The sequence below is a fragment of the Henckelia pumila genome, chromosome 3 (genome assembly GCF_033568475.1).
Source record: "Henckelia pumila isolate YLH828 chromosome 3, ASM3356847v2, whole genome shotgun sequence".
Classification (NCBI taxonomy): domain Eukaryota; kingdom Viridiplantae; phylum Streptophyta; class Magnoliopsida; order Lamiales; family Gesneriaceae; genus Henckelia; species Henckelia pumila.
In genome coordinates this window covers 178012389-178031932 of record NC_133122.1, presented here as the reverse complement: position 1 = coordinate 178031932, position 19544 = coordinate 178012389, and the positions used below count along the sequence as shown (strand labels likewise).

Below are 19544 nucleotides of genomic sequence, written 5' to 3'. Positions count from 1 at the left end.
ATTATATCCAAATATTAGTTGTTTTTTTTTTCTTTTTGTGAGGAAGTAAGAAGATTGGTTTTTTTTTTTTTTTTTTCCTTTTCAAATTAATTTTGAAAAATATTTTAACGATCATATATCAACCAATTTTAGCTGATTCCTTTTTTTTTTTGGTTTTAAAAAAATATAATTTTAGATAATTTTATTTAAAATAAACTATGTATCTCAGGCACGTGTGGATTAAAAAAAAAAAAGATTTGTCTGAGAGTAAAATTATAATAAACACATATCCAATATTTGTTAATTTTTAATGGGCCTGAGGGCATTAAAATGAGCCTCGTAAAAAATAGAGTAAATGAGTCCAATGGGCAATGTATCACAGCCCACAGCCCTCATCCAAGAACCCTAACAAAACCCTAGCCGAAGCTGCGTGATTCTCGAACAAATTTGTATATATTGGCAGCAGCTGCAGCTGATGGTGCAATTCATCTCTCTTATTTTTCCCTTCCTTCATCTCTTTTGACGCACAAATTCTCTGTTTTTTTTTCTTGTATTGTTCACGATCTGTGTGCGGTGATGATTCAATTTATGTGGACTAGAGTTTCTGATCTAGCATTTGAAGACTAACCCTTGGCTGTCTGAGCACACTTTTTATTTATTTATTCAAATTTGGTGTTTTTATTTTTTTTGAGAATCCTTTTTATGGGTATGGCTTATGATGAAAAAATCAATTATCTTAGCGGATTTCAGTGAGATTATTCATCAATGATCTGATTGTTACACACACTGAAGCCATATTTTCTCAAATTTTTCGTAAATTACTTCATTTTTTTTTTTGCGATGATGAGATAAGGCACCATTAGGTGTTTTCAGGGCAGTGGATGAATCCGTGAGCCGGATTAATTAACGACTTCTCCTTCCACTGAGCAAAAATTTGAATTTATTTTAATTCTTAGATTTTAATTCTTAGTTTATCTTTGCTTATGTGGATTTGCACTTGATTTTGATGTAATCTAATTCAAGTTTGAATTTTGATGTAAAAAAAATGCACCCTTTACCAATTCCAGAGGATATTTCAGTTCCTCTTGATATAATGGCTTGGGTGCTAAATTTTAAGATGTGGCTATCCTGATCAATGGATTAAACCATGCCATTAGATCCCGGAAACACCACAAATATATCAAAGCAATTATTTACTATCTTCACTTCATGAAGTTGGATTTTTTACTTTAGACATTATTATTATGATATTAACTTTCGAGTTATGATGTTTTGATCTGCTTTCTGAGGCGTTGCGGCAATTGGTATTTCGCCATTTGATCGTGTCAAGGAAAGCACAAAATGATGATAATAAAGCCAATCTACCATTCGAGCTTGCCATGGCTAGCAGCAGCTATGATTTTTTGTAGTTAGCATGATGATCTGGGTTGTCACATTTTGAATTATTGAACATTGTTTTTTTCTATTTCTTGAGAAAGTAGTGTGAGATGTTGCTTCCTACTTGGGAACTCTCTTAGTGAATTAAGTGAGAGAAGTTCATGTTTCAGAAGCATAGAGTAATGCCAGGATTAAACAGCATGATGTGCTCTTTTTTGTATCATCATGTTACCTGTCTCCTGCTACATTTTGAATCTGATTTGTACCCGGATTTCTCACCGATCTTATCACCATTGGATGTAATGCAAAAAAAGAGAGGGTCACTTCCCCACCACTTTTGAAACGCTAATGGACAATTAAAAGGGACTTGAATAAATCTGAACTCCATTTTAAACATGAACTCCCTTGACACAATTGTTTTAACTGTCCTTTGGTTCATAACTATAAAAATAGCACTTTGGAATTTATGGGTGGGAAGATTTGTTGGAAGATTTTAGTGGGTAGGCTCAAAAAGGTTTTCACATCAACAATGGATGATGGAAGAAAGCTTGTAGGTTATTTCCACTGCGTAGAAGAGGTGCCAAAATACTTCTGCCGTTGCCCGGTGGATGTAGTATGGTTTTCGGATCCTGAAATGTTGCGATACAAATCGTAATTGGAATGCAGGCTGAAGTTTAGTTGTCATTTTGTTTATTTATTTGTCTACTTATTCTTTTCGTTTTTGGGAAATCATAGGTAAAGTTAAGCTGTCGTTTTGTTTATTTGTCTATTTTTCTTTGTTGGGTTGCATAAAAGATTGGTGATCATCGTTTGTAATATATGAAAATCAATGGAATTCATGACTTTTGAAATCTTGTTTGCCCTTTTCTTTTTATTGTCTGAATATTCAGGAGAAGCTAAGAGCCTAAGGCAACATTTCGCCATGCATAATTTCAATGCATATATATACCAAAATTACTCTAAAAGTTAATATCGATATGCTTTTGATATTTTTCCATTTGCCAACCTATATATAATGTTTAACTGTATTATTATATAAAAAAACTAGAATTATGGCGCTTTCTATTCTTTTAACCTTTTTTTCCTTCGATCAAATTTGAAATACAAACAAATTAAACTTTTGGAGACAAATTAAATGAAACATCCAATCTGAAAAACTATTGATAGCTGTACAAAGATAAAAATCCTCTTCTGAATAATTCTCATTTGGACGGAATTCTCATTGACAAACTGTGATCCAAAAATTATTATTTCTTACTGGAAAGATAAAGGCCAGATATTATAGCAACTCCTGCAACTGCAACCCCAACGGCAGTGGCCATTTTGAGAAGATGAACGCCATGGTTCTGTGATGGCATATTCAGAAGTTGCTTCACCTGTACATCATGGAAGTCAATTCAGTTCCAGACAGAAATGGTAATGATGTTAGAAGCATTGCTGGAGAGTCCTTAGTTGCCATAAAAAAGATCAATTATGTCGATTAGATATGTGTTTGATTATGAACAAGACAAATTGCACTTTCAAAGAAATGAGGGGTGCAAAACTTATTTGGCACGACTTCGTAAAGAATTATGCATGTAGGTGTTCATTTCAGAATGATATATATGAAAAGACCACTTCTGTAAGCTGGTTTGTAACACAAACATGTAGCACAGGGTTTCCGAAAAATGATGCAATACCCAAAGGACGAGGTGTAATGATAAAATCCATTCTTACCTCAACAGGCTGCTTCCAGTTTTTACTGATCCCAGGTAGGTGCCCCTTCCCAACGACTGCTACCACTGAATTATGCTCACTGGCCACACTTAATAATGAGGCTGACATGAATCTGAGCACATATTCGACAATAAAATAAATAAGATCATAACCAACAAAGAAGACTTAAAACAAAAAAACGTTCCATTGAGAGCGAAGGTCACATAACATAATACAGTTCAAGTTTACTAAGTGGATACTAAGATTAAATATCAAATGTTTAAAGACAACTAATTGGTTTCCATTCTCTAAAAGTAATATCTTCCACATATTCAACCACACATCCATCTTGCCATAATGAAATTTTTTTCATAAAGCTTATAAAACCATGAACTGCAAGATCATAATTAATTAAGAACTATGAGGCAGCAGAGAACACCACCAAACTCACTTCAAATGGCACGTCTTATCAATATATATATGAGATACATGAAAATTTACAAATATAAACTCAGAAGATAAGAAAACTAACTTATCACGCTCATGCACTAGGGTTTCCATAAGAGTTGGAAATTGCTTGCTCATCTCTTGAATTACTAGAGTTAACATGTCGATATCATCCATTTCCTTCAGCTGCAAACAACTCAAAAGACTTAAGATCACTCCAATGGCATGATCAAAACAGAGACTTCAGAGTTCAGACATAGTGCAGATAAAATCCCTGGTTCGCAAAAAATCAGAGAACTGAAAATGTACCGCTTTATTGAGATCTTCAGGACTAGGCAAGAAAACTGCTTGAAACAATAATGAATACAATAATTTTGTCTTGTGCCAAAGAGGCATTTTGGCCCAGGTTCTCCGCAGCGTTACCTACCAAAGAATGAAATAAATTACACAAATTGGATAGATAGTGACTGGTGAATAACAGTAACAACAGCTCATGAAATTCCTAGCACAAGATTTGAATCATTCTGGAAACATTTCCCGGGTGTTATTAAAGAGACCATGAAGTTTTTTACTTCGAAAATTAAGCATTTGGAAAAAATTAGGATTAGATCATGAAGTATTTTACTTCTAAAATTAAGCAATTGAAAAAAGTTAAAATTACAGTACACCAACTAAAACTCAAAAGATCACAGGACAAAGCTATTGTGAGATGAGAAAAGGCGCAGCTACATTTCCCTCTCAAACATATTCCCAAATTACCAAGCCTACCATCTGCAAATCACGAGGGCTTGTATTAATAACTATGAAATCCCTCCATTGAACTCCCAACTAAGTGCCCCTAAATGTTCACATCTACCACCCTTCAGGAAAGGAAAAAGGTAACCGTGATGTTTGAAGACGTTTCTACTTTGGGCATACCTCATGGAGGACATAATTTCCCAAAGAAAATTATAAAACAGTAACATAGTTTCCAATAGATAGCAAAGCCCGATCTACACCCCTAGCTTTTCAAATAGGAGTTTAAAAAACAGTAGGACCAACAACTGTGCTGTGCTATATCACAGGCAACATATTTTGATAGTAACTCAAGCATGAAGAAAACTTACTTGCACAGATCGATCTCCAAGAATCACCTTACCCCCATATTTCTTGGCTTCTTCATATGCCACACGGAACTCTGCCCCAGGAAAAACCTCAAGCTTACTAGCAACCTTATGAAACATATAGTGCCAATGAGATATAATCTTGCTGTAAATTTTGTTTAAAATATTTTGCAACAAGTCAATAAAATGTTTTCCTACTGTAATAACCAACATGTTGGGGATGAAATCATGCCTTAGCAAGAAACCAGCTGTAAAGTATCCCAAAAAGATTATGATTTTTCTTCCACATATCCAACATATCTCCCATTGTGGGCACCTGGTGAACCAAACATACTTGTCAATTTCCTTTCAGGCTCCGTATTTGAGCGCAACAAACCAAAATAATATTAGTAAGGAAGCATAACTCTTGAATTATTCCAAATTAGAACTGACATAGGAAAGTAAAGCTGATAAATCAGTATCCAGCACCAACAGTAACAACAGAGCCATATATACCATACTCAAGAAATTCAGTGAAAATCTAACAGAGAGATAGAAGCAGCTGATGGATTCGCTTGAATGTTATAAAGACTGGAAATTTAGAGAAAGATAGAAGCAGCTGATGGAAGAAACAATTTCCTGATATTGCCAATGGCCAACCAATTAGCATATGCATATGTATACGAGTGCTTGCACGTATTTACATAGTTTTCTAGTTCTTCATGAACTTCCTATTAATTAGGATGATATGCAGCTGCCCAAACAATTAATTAGCCACAAGTAAAATAAACTAATGCAAAGAGTTCAATCAGCTAATGGCCAAATTGTCCCAAGCCTCAAGCATGCTTGCTCGTCCAAAAGGCATAAAAACAAATAGGGTACGGAGAGGCTCCATGGCTGAAATCTTTAATCATAGAAATGTTTGACATAGTTGCCGTGAAGTACTTAACAAGGGAACAAGGTCAATGGTGAAAGACCTTCAAATTTTGCGGCATGAGAACGGCAATGCGGCTGGAGCATAACTCTAGGAAAATAACCTGTAATAAACAAACCTGCCTTTAACCAATTTTAGGTAAAAACATAAAAACAAAAACAACCAACCAATAAAATCTACTAAAACACAATGAATGAGTAAAATCATGTGATTTTTCAATCCATCAAACAAGAATTACTACTTTCAAGTGAGAAGTACCTGAGGTTTCAAAAAATTGATTATAGCTTGGACTTCTTGGCAAGATTCCTACAAATGACAGAAGAAAATACAAATAAAATAGGTTCAGTTTCTTTTGATATCCATCTCTACGCACGTAGCCAAAGGAAAACATTTCCCAACTCCCAAGATTAATTTTTTCTCGTGCGTACATATGCTGGTGCGTCAAAAGCACATTTTAGCAAACAAATTCACAAAAAGGTCGGTACCAAGGAATTTGGAATTTGAAATGACAGATTATTTATTGAAATTGTATAGGACCGTCAATGCCAAATAATGAATCCAAAGACATCGTTGGCACCACCAAACGACAAACTGGAGAAGAAAAACATATATGATTACCTTAGAAACGTGAGCCGTGCCGACCAAATAAACATCGCAAACGCCACCTTCGGCAGCCGACTCACATGTGAGGGTCACTACACTTCTCGAAAGCTCCTCAGGCAGCACTTTCCTCCCGGAATGACCACTGTCATTAAAATGATTACTACTTTCCGTTCCGCCCTCACTACTGTTGAAACCGCCTTCACCCAATGCCCCGGGCTGATTCACAACGTGAACAAAATCATCGACTCCGGCTGCCGACGTGGGAGATTGAGGCTCCATCGCACGGCGGCGAGAGGCGATAACGAGGGATCTGAGCGGTAAATAGTGACGACGGAACGGCGTCGTATTGATGGGGACCCGTCCTATAGAGGGAGACGATATAAGAAGGCGGATCATTCAAGATTTGGAAATATTGTTTTTAATACTTTCTTTGGTACTGGATTTTCTAATTTCTATTTCTATACTCAGAACAATAACTATAATAATTCAAATTTGTAATTATTTCAAAATGATCTTTATAATAAAATTCAATTTTTTATTAATGAGCTAACAAATTTATATCTATAAAAAAACATATTTCATAATGGATTCCCAACGTAAAAACGAATTGATTAGCACTTCGAATTGTTCAAAGATTATTCAGAAGTCAGAACCAATAGGTACCTTAGTGATTTTAGGAAAAATTTGTCCTACCACAGACACTGTTTTAATAATGCATCTAAGGATAAAATTTATCAATACATATGGGTTCACTAAAAAAATAATGGACACACATATAATGATAAATCTATATCTTTGAATGTTTTTTGGGACGGTACCTGAATATTTAAAATTCAATTTACCTGATTTTAGAGCCTCGCTTTTATAATGAGAGCAAATAATCTTTCGCGGAAAAATATTATAACCAATTGTACACACTAGCAATAGATTATAATGTTATTCTAAACAAAGTTTTAAAAAACGTGAAACGCGTCGAAGCGTTGATATCAAGTTTCAAGCTTAAGGGTGAAAAAATGCTTTTAGAGGTGGGGCCAGATTTGGGTTGGAAAAAGCCTCCGGATGGTCACTTGCAGTTGGACGTGGATGCGTGGTTTACTGAGATGAAGCGGAGCTTTGCAGTTGGGATCATTGTTCGGGATCGTTCGGGACTCATGGTGGCTGCGACATGTCCTATCCAAAATCCTGGCTCAGTCTCTAGGGGTGAATTGTGGGTGTTGCTGCTTGGCATGAGACTTTTCAAGATGTGTGAGATCTGCAAGTTTTAGATCCACACAGATTCGATGGAAGCACTGAATGACGTACTAGATGAGTCGGAGTTCCTGGAATACGATGGGCACCTCATTGCCATTCGAGTTCTTCTCTTGGATGAGGCATTCTTGGGGATTAAGCATATGCGTAGGAAAACCAATTTGGCGGCTCATCGAATTGCTAAGTTTGCTTTATCTTGTTTGCATCTTTTTATATGGACGTATTCTGGTTTTCCATCTTGGCTTCAAGATGTGGTTCTAAATGACATTTGAGTGTTTGTATCTTCAAAAAAACAGAAAACTATCTTGACCCCTCTAAATTTGCAATTCTAACTATTATTTGTAGTAGTTACAATTAGTTACTTCATTCAAAACTAATATGTAAGGGATATCATGGTCCATAAAAATTATCAGAATCAGATGTTGTCACTAGGTGTTGACAACATCCTACACAACATGCAGCGGAAATATTAAAACGTGAATAGTAACAGCAAACCAACAGTAAACCAACAGTAAAAATACTCAAGAGTAAATGTGCACAAGTACTAAAGTAATAAAAGGTTGCACATAAAACAGATTCAGATGTTGTCACTAGGTGTTGACAACATCTTCAATAACACTTTGATTAACATGCATCAGAATTTTTGAAAGCATGAATAAAATAAATAAACAACCAAATAAATCAGACTCAAATATTTAAGCAAGAGTATAAAATACTCTTGCAGCGCCTCATGGCAAAACTTTCACTAGAAAATAATCAAAGAGTTTTATAAACCCTAAAACTAGTGAATTATTTCAAAAATCAATTTTCTCAATCATGTGAGAAAATAAAGAATAAATAAAAAACAACTCCCTTAAAAGTCTACTAAAAGTAGAACAAGAAAACCCAAGATAGGAGTTGATCCTTGATGCCAAAATACGAGAGCAACATAGCTTCGATCACCAATCTTTAGTGCTCTCAAACCTTCAAGGCATCAACGGAAATCACGAAAAGCAAAACGATAAAACCAAAAAGAATTGATCCTGATTGCCGAAATTCGAGAACCACAAAAGGTCTTTCGATCAACACTCTTGCAAGTGTAATCTTCAAGTGTTCTCGAAAAGCTTCACGGCAATACAGAAAACTCCAATCTTCTTATGTAATTTAGAGCTCTTGATTTCTCATGAATGAGTCTCTGAATTTTCGACGTGAAACTCTCTCTTGTGCAGTATATGTGTTTCTCTGCTCTCGCTCGCTCTATTCTGCACTACGTTCTGCACCTCACGCTTCTCGATCAGCTCTCCTATTTATTCAACATGAAGGATAACAAATTAAGCTTGAACAATCTTATCTCCAATAAACCTTGATCTTTTTTTCTTTCAAACTCGAATCAATCTATAAAGATAAGGAAATAAAGATAAGTTAGGAAATACAGATATATTATGATAAGTGAATAATATCTCCTAAAAAATAATCAAGTAAATACATAAATATTTAAACTCTTTCAAATATAGGAAATATCATTCTATAATCCAATCAACCATATTTTAAATCTAGGAATATTATATTATCTCAATTCAAATCAAAACTATTTCTAGTTTAAAATATATCAAGCATATAGATAAGAAACACAATATTAACTATCAATCCTAGAAAGTCAAAACACAATATTATAATCTTTCAAAACCTGGAAAGATATCAAGGAATAATTAATTCCTTTCAATCTCCCCTTTTTTACCTTTCTGGACAAAACACCTAAAAGCAATTCAGCAACTTCCCCTGAATATTAATTCTCAGAACTCCCCATGAGTTCAAACTTATCAAATCACTTCTCCCCCTGAATTTGATCTTTCAATTCTGAGTGTTGTCAAGGATGTTGGCAACATCTGAACACAACACTTAGCGATATCAGAAAATACTTAATACCTGTTCAAAAGTGAATCATAAAACACATTTAATCAATTCAGTACACATCACAACTCCTCTGAATAGCAATTCTCTCCCTGAATACGAAAATACATTCTCCCCCTTAGTCTAAGCACAGATGTTGTCGAGGATGTTCCCAACATCTCCTCACAACACTTAAGTCAGGGCAGAAAAAAACTTAGAACAAATCAGAGAGTCATAATCAAATAAGCTAACATTGATTAGAACCAGATCAGAGCAAAAACATAAAGACAAATCAGAGCAGAGCAAAATAAACCACAAAAAATTAAACTTAATGCTCTGTGATGATCTATCATTTGCTTCGCCAGAATTAGCTTCTTCTCCTTCAGAACCAGAGTCACTATCTTCTCCATCAGAGCTAGAGCCACCAGATTCAAAATCTTCTCCCCTTTTTTGTCCAGAAGAGGTACCTACACCAAGAAAAATTTGATATTAAGACATAAGAGATTCATAGTAAGCAATGTCTTCTTTGGCTTGTAAAATCTTCTGTTCAACATGCAGCATCTGGGATTGAATATAGATAGAATCTCGTTGTTGAAGTAGGAGGAAAAAATATGGCAGTGGCAGGGGAGGTGTTGACAACATCTGCCACAGCATCTCCAGCAGCACCTGTTTCTGACCAAGGTAGGTCCAATTTCATGTTACCTCTAAGTAATGCTGGTGCAAGATTCAGTACCTCAACAACAGCAGATAAAGTATCATCATCATGGTTTTCAAAATATTGAGATACTAGCACAGCAAATATCAAAGAAGGAAACATGAGCATGTAAGATACCAACCCACAGTTTGCATATTGCATAACTGTAGTAAAACACAAGCTTTCCAAAGTTCAAAGCTGCTCCAGTTCCTACAGCAAATATCACATTAGTTTGTTGTTTGGTGACAAATGTGAAATTTGTGGACGGAGTCCTAGTCTTGATTGCAGTCTTGTAAAGAACATAATCTATCTTATAAGAGCAGGTTGCACATCTTTTTCCACTTCGGGTGAGTTAAAGAATCCATTAATCATAGTAGGACTAAACTCGAAAATATGAACCCTCACATGAATTTTCCCAAATTTTGCGAAAGAGGGTTCGACACAGATTTAGTCAAATTTCAGTATAATTCCAAGACCATAAGTCTAAAGTAAAGAGTAGCATATATCACAGTAGCGAACATATTTCTGAGTTGGAAAATTCTTACCAGACTTTGTGCGCCATATGCTTTCAAATCAATGGTGTGGTCCTCAAAGAAGTCACAATTGGCATAGTGTTGCCAATCGTTTGCAGCATTCTCAGTATAACAAAAAAAAAAAACAGAGGAATATGATTGACTTACTTGGTAGTCTTCATCCAAGGTATTGTCCAGGGTGTCAGCAACACCTTCAAAAAACATCTTATGCAGAAACAGCAACACCAGCTTCCTACAAAAACAGTGACAATAGCCAGCAAATTCCGAATTTTGAAAAATTCTACCATATTCAAATACTCCTCATCTAATATTTCAGCAGGAATGTCAGTAGCATCTGATGCAACATCTGCTTTTGAGGCAGATTCCTCAGAGCCTTCAGCAGAGAATGCAAGGGATGGATCAGCAGCAGTAAAAATGACCATCAAATATGGATCAGCAACAGTAACAATGACCATCAAATATCTCAATTTAAAAAAAAAACATCCTCTAAGATGTTGTCAGAGGTGTTGTCAACATCTGGCTCAACATCTTCTTTGTACCTCATCTCTGTTTCAAAATCAGTGAATCAAAATTCTTTCCTGCCATAAAATTTTGAACATTTAGAATAAAAAGAGAAGAATTTGACAATAGTGCAAGGACCGACAAAATTATGTAGAAGTGATAATGTGGTGAGTGTGAGCAAAGAGTAACAATATCATAAAATATTCTGATGATAAGATCAAATCTAAACACAAACCCTTCACCTCTTAACACTCGGTCGCAGTTAATGTTCCCTAACAGTAACAATTGCCAACGTTAAAATGGAGTTTGAAATCATTATGGCAACAAATTTTCAAATTAAGGCAATAAGTCAAGCCAATTGATTTTCACAAGATTTCCATAAAGAAACTCCACATCGAAATAAACTCCACTAAAACACTTTCGATCACAAAACAATTCGAAATATTAGTGGATTGGGCAAATCACTAAATTTTGCTTATTTCGAACTTCAAACTTCTCAGCAAGATATATTCACCATAAAATAAATATGCATGTCCTAATTATGTCTAAAAACAGAGTGTAACAATGCAATAAAATGCAATCACATGGAAAAATAATATGTTGACAAGTGAGGTGTTATCGACGATGTTGGCAACATCTTCCAGTAACACTTCAGGATTCTCAAAAAAATTTATTTCCAGATAGCCATTAAATTCATTATTACAGAAGTGGTAGCATGCACACTAAAGGAACGATCTTCAACGGACCCCTTTAGGTAGCTTTTTCCATTTGCTTCTGATTTTCAATCAAATTTGATGATTGAATTGATTATGGTGAACCTTTTTTTTGTTATTTTGAGTTTCTGAATTTGCGAAATCACTTTTCACTTGGGACGGAATCATGGAATACACGAACATCCCTCCACTACTTCGTGATTTAGTCAGAACTCTTCTTCAATTAAATCTCATTAAACTGTAAAACAATTTGCAAAGAATCCTGAGTGAAAACTGGTCAATGATTACAAAGTATCAAACACTTCACAAAACAGAGTGTATGCATGAATGCAACATGCCTAACGATCCTAAAGATGCACATTCATGAAAAGGTGTTGTCGCAGGGTGTTGGCAACACTTCAGAAAACATCTCAGTTCTGTCTATAATGCACACAAACTGAGAACTTCCTTAGACTGGAAAATCTCTCGAAATCCAATTCTTTGGTGAAAATATCAGCTAATTGGTTATCCGTTCTAATAAACTCAATACAGATCTTGCCTTTCTCGACCAAATCTCTAATGAAGTGATGTCAAATGTCTATGTGTTTGGTTCGAGAGTGTTGTACTGGATTTTTGGATATATCAATGATGCTTGAATTATCACAGTACACAAACATACAACAAAACATGATATCTAGCCTAGTAGCACAAAAAACAAGATACTTCCAATTATGCTTCTGTAGAGGGTGTTGTTGTGACGCCCGGGGCTGAAGAGGCAGGGAGTGATCGCCGGTGCCAAGAGGTTGCACGGACAATGAGCGGCTCCTGGTAGGCTTCTAGGCGGAGGGAGACATGAATGAACCGATCCCGTGCCGAAATGAGAGGGGATTCTGAGACTGTGTAGGTATGGGACTACATAGTTGAGGAGAGCTTAAAAGATTTCATATGTACTGCTCATATCAAGAAGGTGCATCTTCTTTTCGGAAGCTCATCACATAAGAACTCCAAAGTTAAGCGTGCTTGATTTGGGGCAATTATAGGATGGGTGACCCCCTGGGAAGTTTTCAGGGTGCGTGTGAGTGAGGACATAAGCACGCTGAAAAGACTCGTCTTGATACAGTGGGGCGTTACAAATGGTATCAGAGCCGACCTCTCTCTTAGTACGGTATGGTTCGGGGACGAACCAAGCGGAAGCTGGTGGGCATGTGACGCCCGGGGCTGAAGAGGCAGGGAGTGATCGCCGGTGCCAAGAGGTTGCACGGACAATGAGCGGCTCCTGGTAGGCTTCTAGGCGGAGGGAGACATGAATGAACCGATCCCGTGCCGAAATGAGAGGGGATTCTGAGACTGTGTAGGTATGGGACTACATAGTTGAGGAGAGCTTAAAAGATTTCATATGTACTGCTCATATCAAGAAGGTGCATCTTCTTTTCGGAAGCTCATCACATAAGAACTCCAAAGTTAAGCGTGCTTGACTTGGGGCAATTATAGGATGGGTGACCCCCTGGGAAGTTTTCAGGGTGCGTGTGAGTGAGGACATAAGCACGCTGAAAAGACTCGTCTTGATACAGTGGGGCGTTACAGTTGTCAACACCTTCGACAACATCTTTCCTCGACAGTTTTTCACTTGACCTCATTGGTGTACGCATGTGTTTACAATTTTCATTCAAATACTTTTCACAAGATTTCTAGCATACTGTATTTGACACACAAAAATTCCACCATGCATTTGTTTCACTAGCAACTCCAAGAAATAACTCAACTCACCAACCATACTCATCTCAAAAGTAGATGACATGCACTTCACAAATTCATCAACATGTTTTTCACAAGAAGCACAAAAGATTATGTCATCCATATAAACTTGACAAATAAGAATATTACCTTGACACTTTTGCACAAACAATGTCTTATCAACTCACCTCTTTTGAATCCAAGATTGAGCAAGTATTTGATTAATCTTTCATACCATGCATGTGGTGCTTGATACAATCCATACAAACAGTGCCAAACTTTTTGAGTTCACTGTTTGACACAAAGCACGAGAATATTACCTGTGAAAACGTGGAGCTCATGCAAATTAGCCCAGCCATCTTTCGATAATCCACATTTTCTTTCCTTCGGGTTTGCATATCTCCATGCACATCTCCAATGACCTCACTGTATTCATCCTCATTTCAGCAGTGGATTGTTCAAATTTTTGTTTCTGGAGATTTTGTAGGAGGTGTTGTCACAGGTGTTGTAACACCTTAGACAACATCTAAATTTCCAGAATTTTCAAACAGATCATAAACTTCATCTTTGACAGTTTTCTTCTTCAGATCTGCAAAGTCATAAAAAACAGGATTAATAGACTCAAAAATTGTTCGAGTTCTTAAGTTAAACATCATTTAAGCTTGAATATCCGACGAATAACCTAAGAACAAGCACTTGTCACTTTTAGCATCAAACTTTGCAAAATGATCAATATCATTCAAAACGTAACATACACAGCCAAAAACATGAAAGTACTTAAGCTTCGGCCTCTTTCCCATGAGAGTTTCATAAGAAGTGATAGTAGAACCATTCCTCAAGTATACTCTATTTGAAATGTGACGTGCTGTGATTAAGGCTTCTGCCCAAAAATGTTTTGAGATATTTTCAGAACTTAACATCACTTTATCTCTTGCAAAGTTATATTCTTCTTTTCAACAAATTCATTCTGTTGTGGGGTTTTGAGAGCAGAAAATTCATGATAAATACCTTTCTTATCACATAAATTCTCAAAAGAAGAGTTTCGAACTCCTTACCATAATCAGTACGAATTCTGGTCACCTTCAAGTTGTGAAGATTCACAATCCTTGTGAGCAAATTCTTAAAAACATCAAATATATCTGATTTTTCTCTCACAAATCTTACCCAAGTATATAGTGAAAAATCATCTACACAAACAACAAAATATTTCTTACCTCCACAGCTTTCCACATCCATTGGACCCTTCGAGTCCATATGTACAAACTTAAGACAGAGTGTTGTCTCAGATGTTGGAAACATCTGATGCAACATCTTGGTTTACTTCTTTTTGAAATGCCTCACAAACAAATGAAATTCCAGATTTTAAATTATTCATACCTCTAGCAGCATCAAACTTACTTAAATTCTTCAAAGACTTGAAGTTTTCATGTCCCAACTTTCGATGCCAAAGGTTAAATTCATCCATCTTTGTATGCGTACAAGTCATCTCTTCTTCAAGTTGGTAGCGATTATCAGATGACCTCGTACCTGTCATAACACACATGTTAGAACTATAAAAAATTTTGCATAGTTTCTTATCAAACTGCACATGAAAGTTATCATCACAAAGCTGGCTAATGCTTATTAAATTTGCAGTTAGTCCTTCAACATGTAGCACATTGCAAAGTTTAGGCAAACCAGCAACATCCAGTGTGCCTTTTCCTACGATATTTCCTTGTGAACCTCCTTCATAAGTCGCTTTCCCACTTTTAAATTTAACATAATCTGTGAGAAATTGTCTTGAACCTGTCATATGACGTGAACTTCCACTATCAAAGTACCAAGCATCTGAAACATTAGTTCTTAAAGCAGTATAAATCATGTAGCAGTGAATATCAGCTTTTGGTACCCAAACCTGTCTTACAGTAGATCTATTTTTGGAGATGTTGTGGAAAGGTGCTGGCAACACCTTAGGCAACACCTTCGATCCAGACCTCTGCCAATAATCTTCCTACAGCTTAAAACAGTATGGTTTGATATGACCAGGTCTATGACAATAATGACAAAAAAACTTACGCTTTCTCCCAGACTTTATAGGAACAGTAGGTTGTGGCTTTGGTTTTGGAGGATCGGTTGTTGTGACCTTTTCTGTTAAGCTTCTTGGACAACTATTTTCTTTGACAAACACAGGAGCTTTTGAACATTCACCAACCTCAAATTTACTGTTCTCAAAACCTAGTCCAGCCTTACCATCTCTTCCCATCATGAGCAAAGAATCAAGCTTGGTTGTGCTTGAGTTGAATTTAGTCAGTGTAGCCTTAGCTTTCATGAGTTCATCCTTAACCTGACTCAATTCCAGATCCTTCTTACTCAGCATAACTTCAAGTCTTGATATATCAGCCTTCAAATCAGAATTTTCCTTTGAAAGAATAGTGTTCATTTTGTTTTTTTCAGTCCAGTCAGCATGTAGCTCTTCAAACATCATCCGAGCTTCTTCTATAGACATTGTTTCATCACCTGCATCAGTATTACACACATTATCAGTAGTAAAAGAATTTAAACATACTGACCTTTGGGATATGTTGCGGCCAGGTGTGGCAACACCTGCGGAAACACCTAAAGGATTGACTTGCATCAACTTCTTTCTTTCCATCAAAGTTGTCAGGGATGTGTGGCTTTCTTCTTCATTCTGTTCTTTATCTTCTTCAGAATCTTCACCACTCAAAGATGTTTTCATCCCTTTTCGAAGCCTGTTTGCATATTCAATGGCATAATGACCATAGCCTTGACATTCATGACAATACACCGTGTCAATCTTCTTTGCAGTAGGCTCTTTCTTTCCTTCCAGCATAAGTCGAGGCTTTTGAGGATTAGGAAACTTCCTTGATGATTGATCAGGCTCGCCTATTCTCAGAGTTTTGTTAGCAGCCGGAAAAAGTGAAGCTTTGAGTTTCTGATCGGTCTTCTTTGTCTCCCTCATCTTCTTCAGATAATCACCAAACTTCTTTGTGATGAGTGACAACGAGTCATCTCCCAAATCTGATTCATATACTTCTTGAGGTTTGAAGAATGAGTTTGTTGTTGTTGACTCCATAATATTCTTGAAAAAATAATCCAGAATCAGCTCTTAGTGTATCAAGAGTATGCTCTGATACCACTTGTAAGGGATATCATGGTCCATAAAAATTATCAGAATCAGATGTTGTCACTAGGTGTTAACAACATCCTACACAACATGCAGCGGAAATATTAAAACGTGAATAGTAACAGCAAACCAACAGTAAACCAACATTAAAAATACTCAAGAGTAAATATGCACAAGTACTAAAGTAATAAAAGGTTGCACATAAAACAGATTCAGATGTTGTCACTAGGTGTTGACAACATCTTCAATAACACCTTGATTAACATGCATCAAAATTTTTGAAAGCATGAATAAAATAAATAAACAACCAAATAAATCAGACTCAAATATTTAAGCAAGAGTATAAAATACTCTTGTAGCGCCTCAGGGCAAAACTTTCACTAGAAAATAATCAAAGAGTTTTACAAACCCTAAAACTAGTGAATTATTTCAAAAATAAATTTTCTCAATCATGTGAGAAAATAAAGAATAAATAAAAACAACTCCCTTAAAAGTCTACTGAAAGTAGAACAAGAAAACCCAAGATAGGAGTTGATCCTTGATGCCAAAATACGAGAGCAACACAGCTTCGATCACCAATCTTCAGTGCTCTCAAACCTTCAAGGCATCAACGGAAATCACGAAAAGCAAAACGATAAAACCAAAAAGAATTGATCCCGATTGCCGAAATTCGAGAACCACAAAAGGTCTTTCGATCAACACTCTTGCAAGTGTAATCTTCAAGTGTTCTCGAAAAGCTTCACGGCAATACAGAAAACTCCAATCTTCTTATGTAATTCAGAGCTCTTGATTTCTCATGAATGAGTCTCTGAATTTTCGACGTGAAACTCTCTCTTGTGCAGTATATGTGTTTCTCTGCTCTCGCTCGCTCTATTCTGCACTACGTTCTGCACCTCATGCTTCTCGATCAGCTCTCCTATTTATTCAATGTGAAGGACATCAAATTAAGCTTGAACAATCTTATCTCCAATAAACCTTGATCTTTTTTCCTTTCAAACTCGAATCAATCTATAAAGATAAGGAAATAAAGATAAGTTAGGAGATACAGATATATTATGATAAGTGAATAATATCTCCTACAAAATATACAAGTAAATATATAAATATTTAAACTCTTTCAAATATAGGAAATATCATTCTATAATCCAATCAACCATATTTTAAATTTAGGAATATTATATTATCTCAATTCAAATCAAAACTATTCCTAGTTTAAAATATATCAAGCATATAGATAAGAAACACAATATTAACTATCAATCCTAGAAAGACAAAACACAATATTATAATCTTTCAAAACCTGGAAAGATATCAAGGAATAATTAATTTCTTTCATAATAAAATTATTTTTAAATTTAATTATCCCACAAAAAACCGTCTGAATTTTTGAAAAAAAATTATTATTTTTCAAAATGACTAAATAACATTCATTTTTCATATATTATATCGCACACATAACGGATGTGCCAGTTTTGCTAATACTTCTAGATTCACTTACTTTAAATATTATTATGGGAATAAACAAACACAATACACATTTGAATTGATTCAAACTAAAATGAGCTTTGCTTGCATGTATAATCCCTATTACTTTTTGCAAGGAACAATAAGGAAATAGAAAATGTCGGGATAATACCTAATTACGTCCTCAAAGTTTTTTAACTTTCCCAAAAATATACTAACACTTTATCCGTTCTTAATTATGTCCCTTATTTAACAAATAGTTTCCTTAATATGTCCCTCAAACTAAAAATTGCCTATAATACCCTTATTCTAACAATTATTATTAATATTTCCTTTGGGCTAAAAAAAATGGTATCAGAGCCTAGGTAATTTTATTCAGAATTTATATTATTAATTAAATCAGACTTTTCTTTGTTGAGGAAGAGATTTTCAACAAACCATGGATTCAAACGAGAGTTTGAACCAGAAGGGTTTCATTTATATGAAATCTCATAAACAAGTGAATCTATTTAAAATAGATTCTTTACAAAAGAGACTTAGGTCTTTTATACTCTCTGAAGAGGTTAAGAAATATGATTTCTAATTCTCAATTTTTAGAGATCACACCAGATTCCTCTAAACTCTTCGGAGATCTTAGAGAAATTCAAAAGACGGTACAATATTACAGCAATAAGCTGTATGAAATACCTCGGCAGATTGGAGAAATCCTTAAGAAACAAGAAGAAATTCTTGTAACTCTAAAGGATCTTCAATCCAAAATCATAAATCTAGAACACATTTCTAGTTCTAGGAAGGAAAATACAGGAGGAAGGTTACCACTCTCGTTTGGTACCGAACCTCTGTTACATCAGAAAGGTAAAACGAAAATGGTTCAAAAACCTTTAACTGATGATGAGATGATGATTACTCTTATAAAAGCAGTATCAGAGAAAAATACTATCTGATGACTACTTTAGAAAGATTAAATCTCGAGGATCTACAAGATCTTGCGGATTCTTTTGCGAATCTCAAAGTAGTAGATCTAAAAATGAATTCTCCTGAAGGTGAACAACCCATAGGGAATCCCCCTAGATATGTTGTTAAAACAGAAGAACCACATAGTGAGTTCCATGTAGGAGAAAATTCACATCCAGCAGGAACCAGATCAAGAAGGAGTAAGATACCAATACATCAAACTCCTTATGGAAAAACTGTTTTAGACCCGATACATCCTTATGGGGTTATGTTAAACCTGAATGTTCTGGACTTCAAAAACAGAGAAGATCTCATAGATGACTGGACGTCAGTTATGAGAATTGCAGCAGGGACATTGGATCTCAATAAAAAAGGATTCATTAAACTTCTAGAAATAAGTCTAATGGGATCTGTTAAGATTGCATGGGAGATGACTATGCCAGAAACTAAGAAATCAATCTTAGCAGGAGAATCCCTCAGCGAGATTGGAGGAAGAATGGCCACCCTATTTAAAGCACAATTCATAGGGGTAGACTATTTCAATAATCAAGATACAGAGAAAAATAAAAGATATACTCAAGCTCTGTATAGCCTCGAATTACATGATATCTGTT

General features: G+C 35.6%; 1 protein-coding gene and 5 non-coding genes across 6 annotated transcripts; 5 read left to right on the top strand and 1 right to left on the bottom strand.

The window, feature by feature from the left end:
* The first annotated feature begins 543 nt into the window (after window positions 1–543).
* Window positions 544–629, top strand: LOC140893660 (small nucleolar RNA Z157/R69/R10). Its single transcript, XR_012153253.1, has one exon. It is a non-coding gene; the product is annotated as a small nucleolar RNA Z157/R69/R10 (small nucleolar RNA).
* Window positions 630–688: 59 nt separating this feature from the next.
* On the top strand, window positions 689–774 carry LOC140893669 (small nucleolar RNA R11/Z151). The gene has a single exon (XR_012153261.1). It is a non-coding gene; the product is annotated as a small nucleolar RNA R11/Z151 (small nucleolar RNA).
* Window positions 775–813: 39 nt separating this feature from the next.
* Window positions 814–910, top strand: LOC140893670 (small nucleolar RNA Z152/R70/R12). Its single transcript, XR_012153262.1, has one exon. It is a non-coding gene; the product is annotated as a small nucleolar RNA Z152/R70/R12 (small nucleolar RNA).
* Window positions 911–1035: 125 nt separating this feature from the next.
* LOC140893682 (small nucleolar RNA snoR80) lies at window positions 1036–1160 on the top strand. The gene has a single exon (XR_012153273.1). It is a non-coding gene; the product is annotated as a small nucleolar RNA snoR80 (small nucleolar RNA).
* A 308-nt stretch (window positions 1161–1468) lies between these two features.
* On the top strand, window positions 1469–1606 carry LOC140893691 (small nucleolar RNA snoR137). Its single transcript, XR_012153284.1, has one exon. It is a non-coding gene; the product is annotated as a small nucleolar RNA snoR137 (small nucleolar RNA).
* Window positions 1607–2415: 809 nt separating this feature from the next.
* On the bottom strand, window positions 2416–6527 carry LOC140891226 (uncharacterized). The gene is made up of 9 exons (XM_073299608.1): window positions 6133–6527; window positions 5773–5820; window positions 5558–5617; window positions 4834–4917; window positions 4605–4709; window positions 3808–3921; window positions 3584–3684; window positions 3073–3184; window positions 2416–2732 (listed from the first exon to the last, which is right to left on the bottom strand). Exons 1-9 carry the CDS (start codon window positions 6511–6513, stop codon window positions 2604–2606), a joined length of 1134 nt encoding a protein of 377 aa, XP_073155709.1. The 5' UTR covers window positions 6514–6527; the 3' UTR covers window positions 2416–2603.
* Between the last annotated feature and the right edge of the window lie 13017 nt (window positions 6528–19544).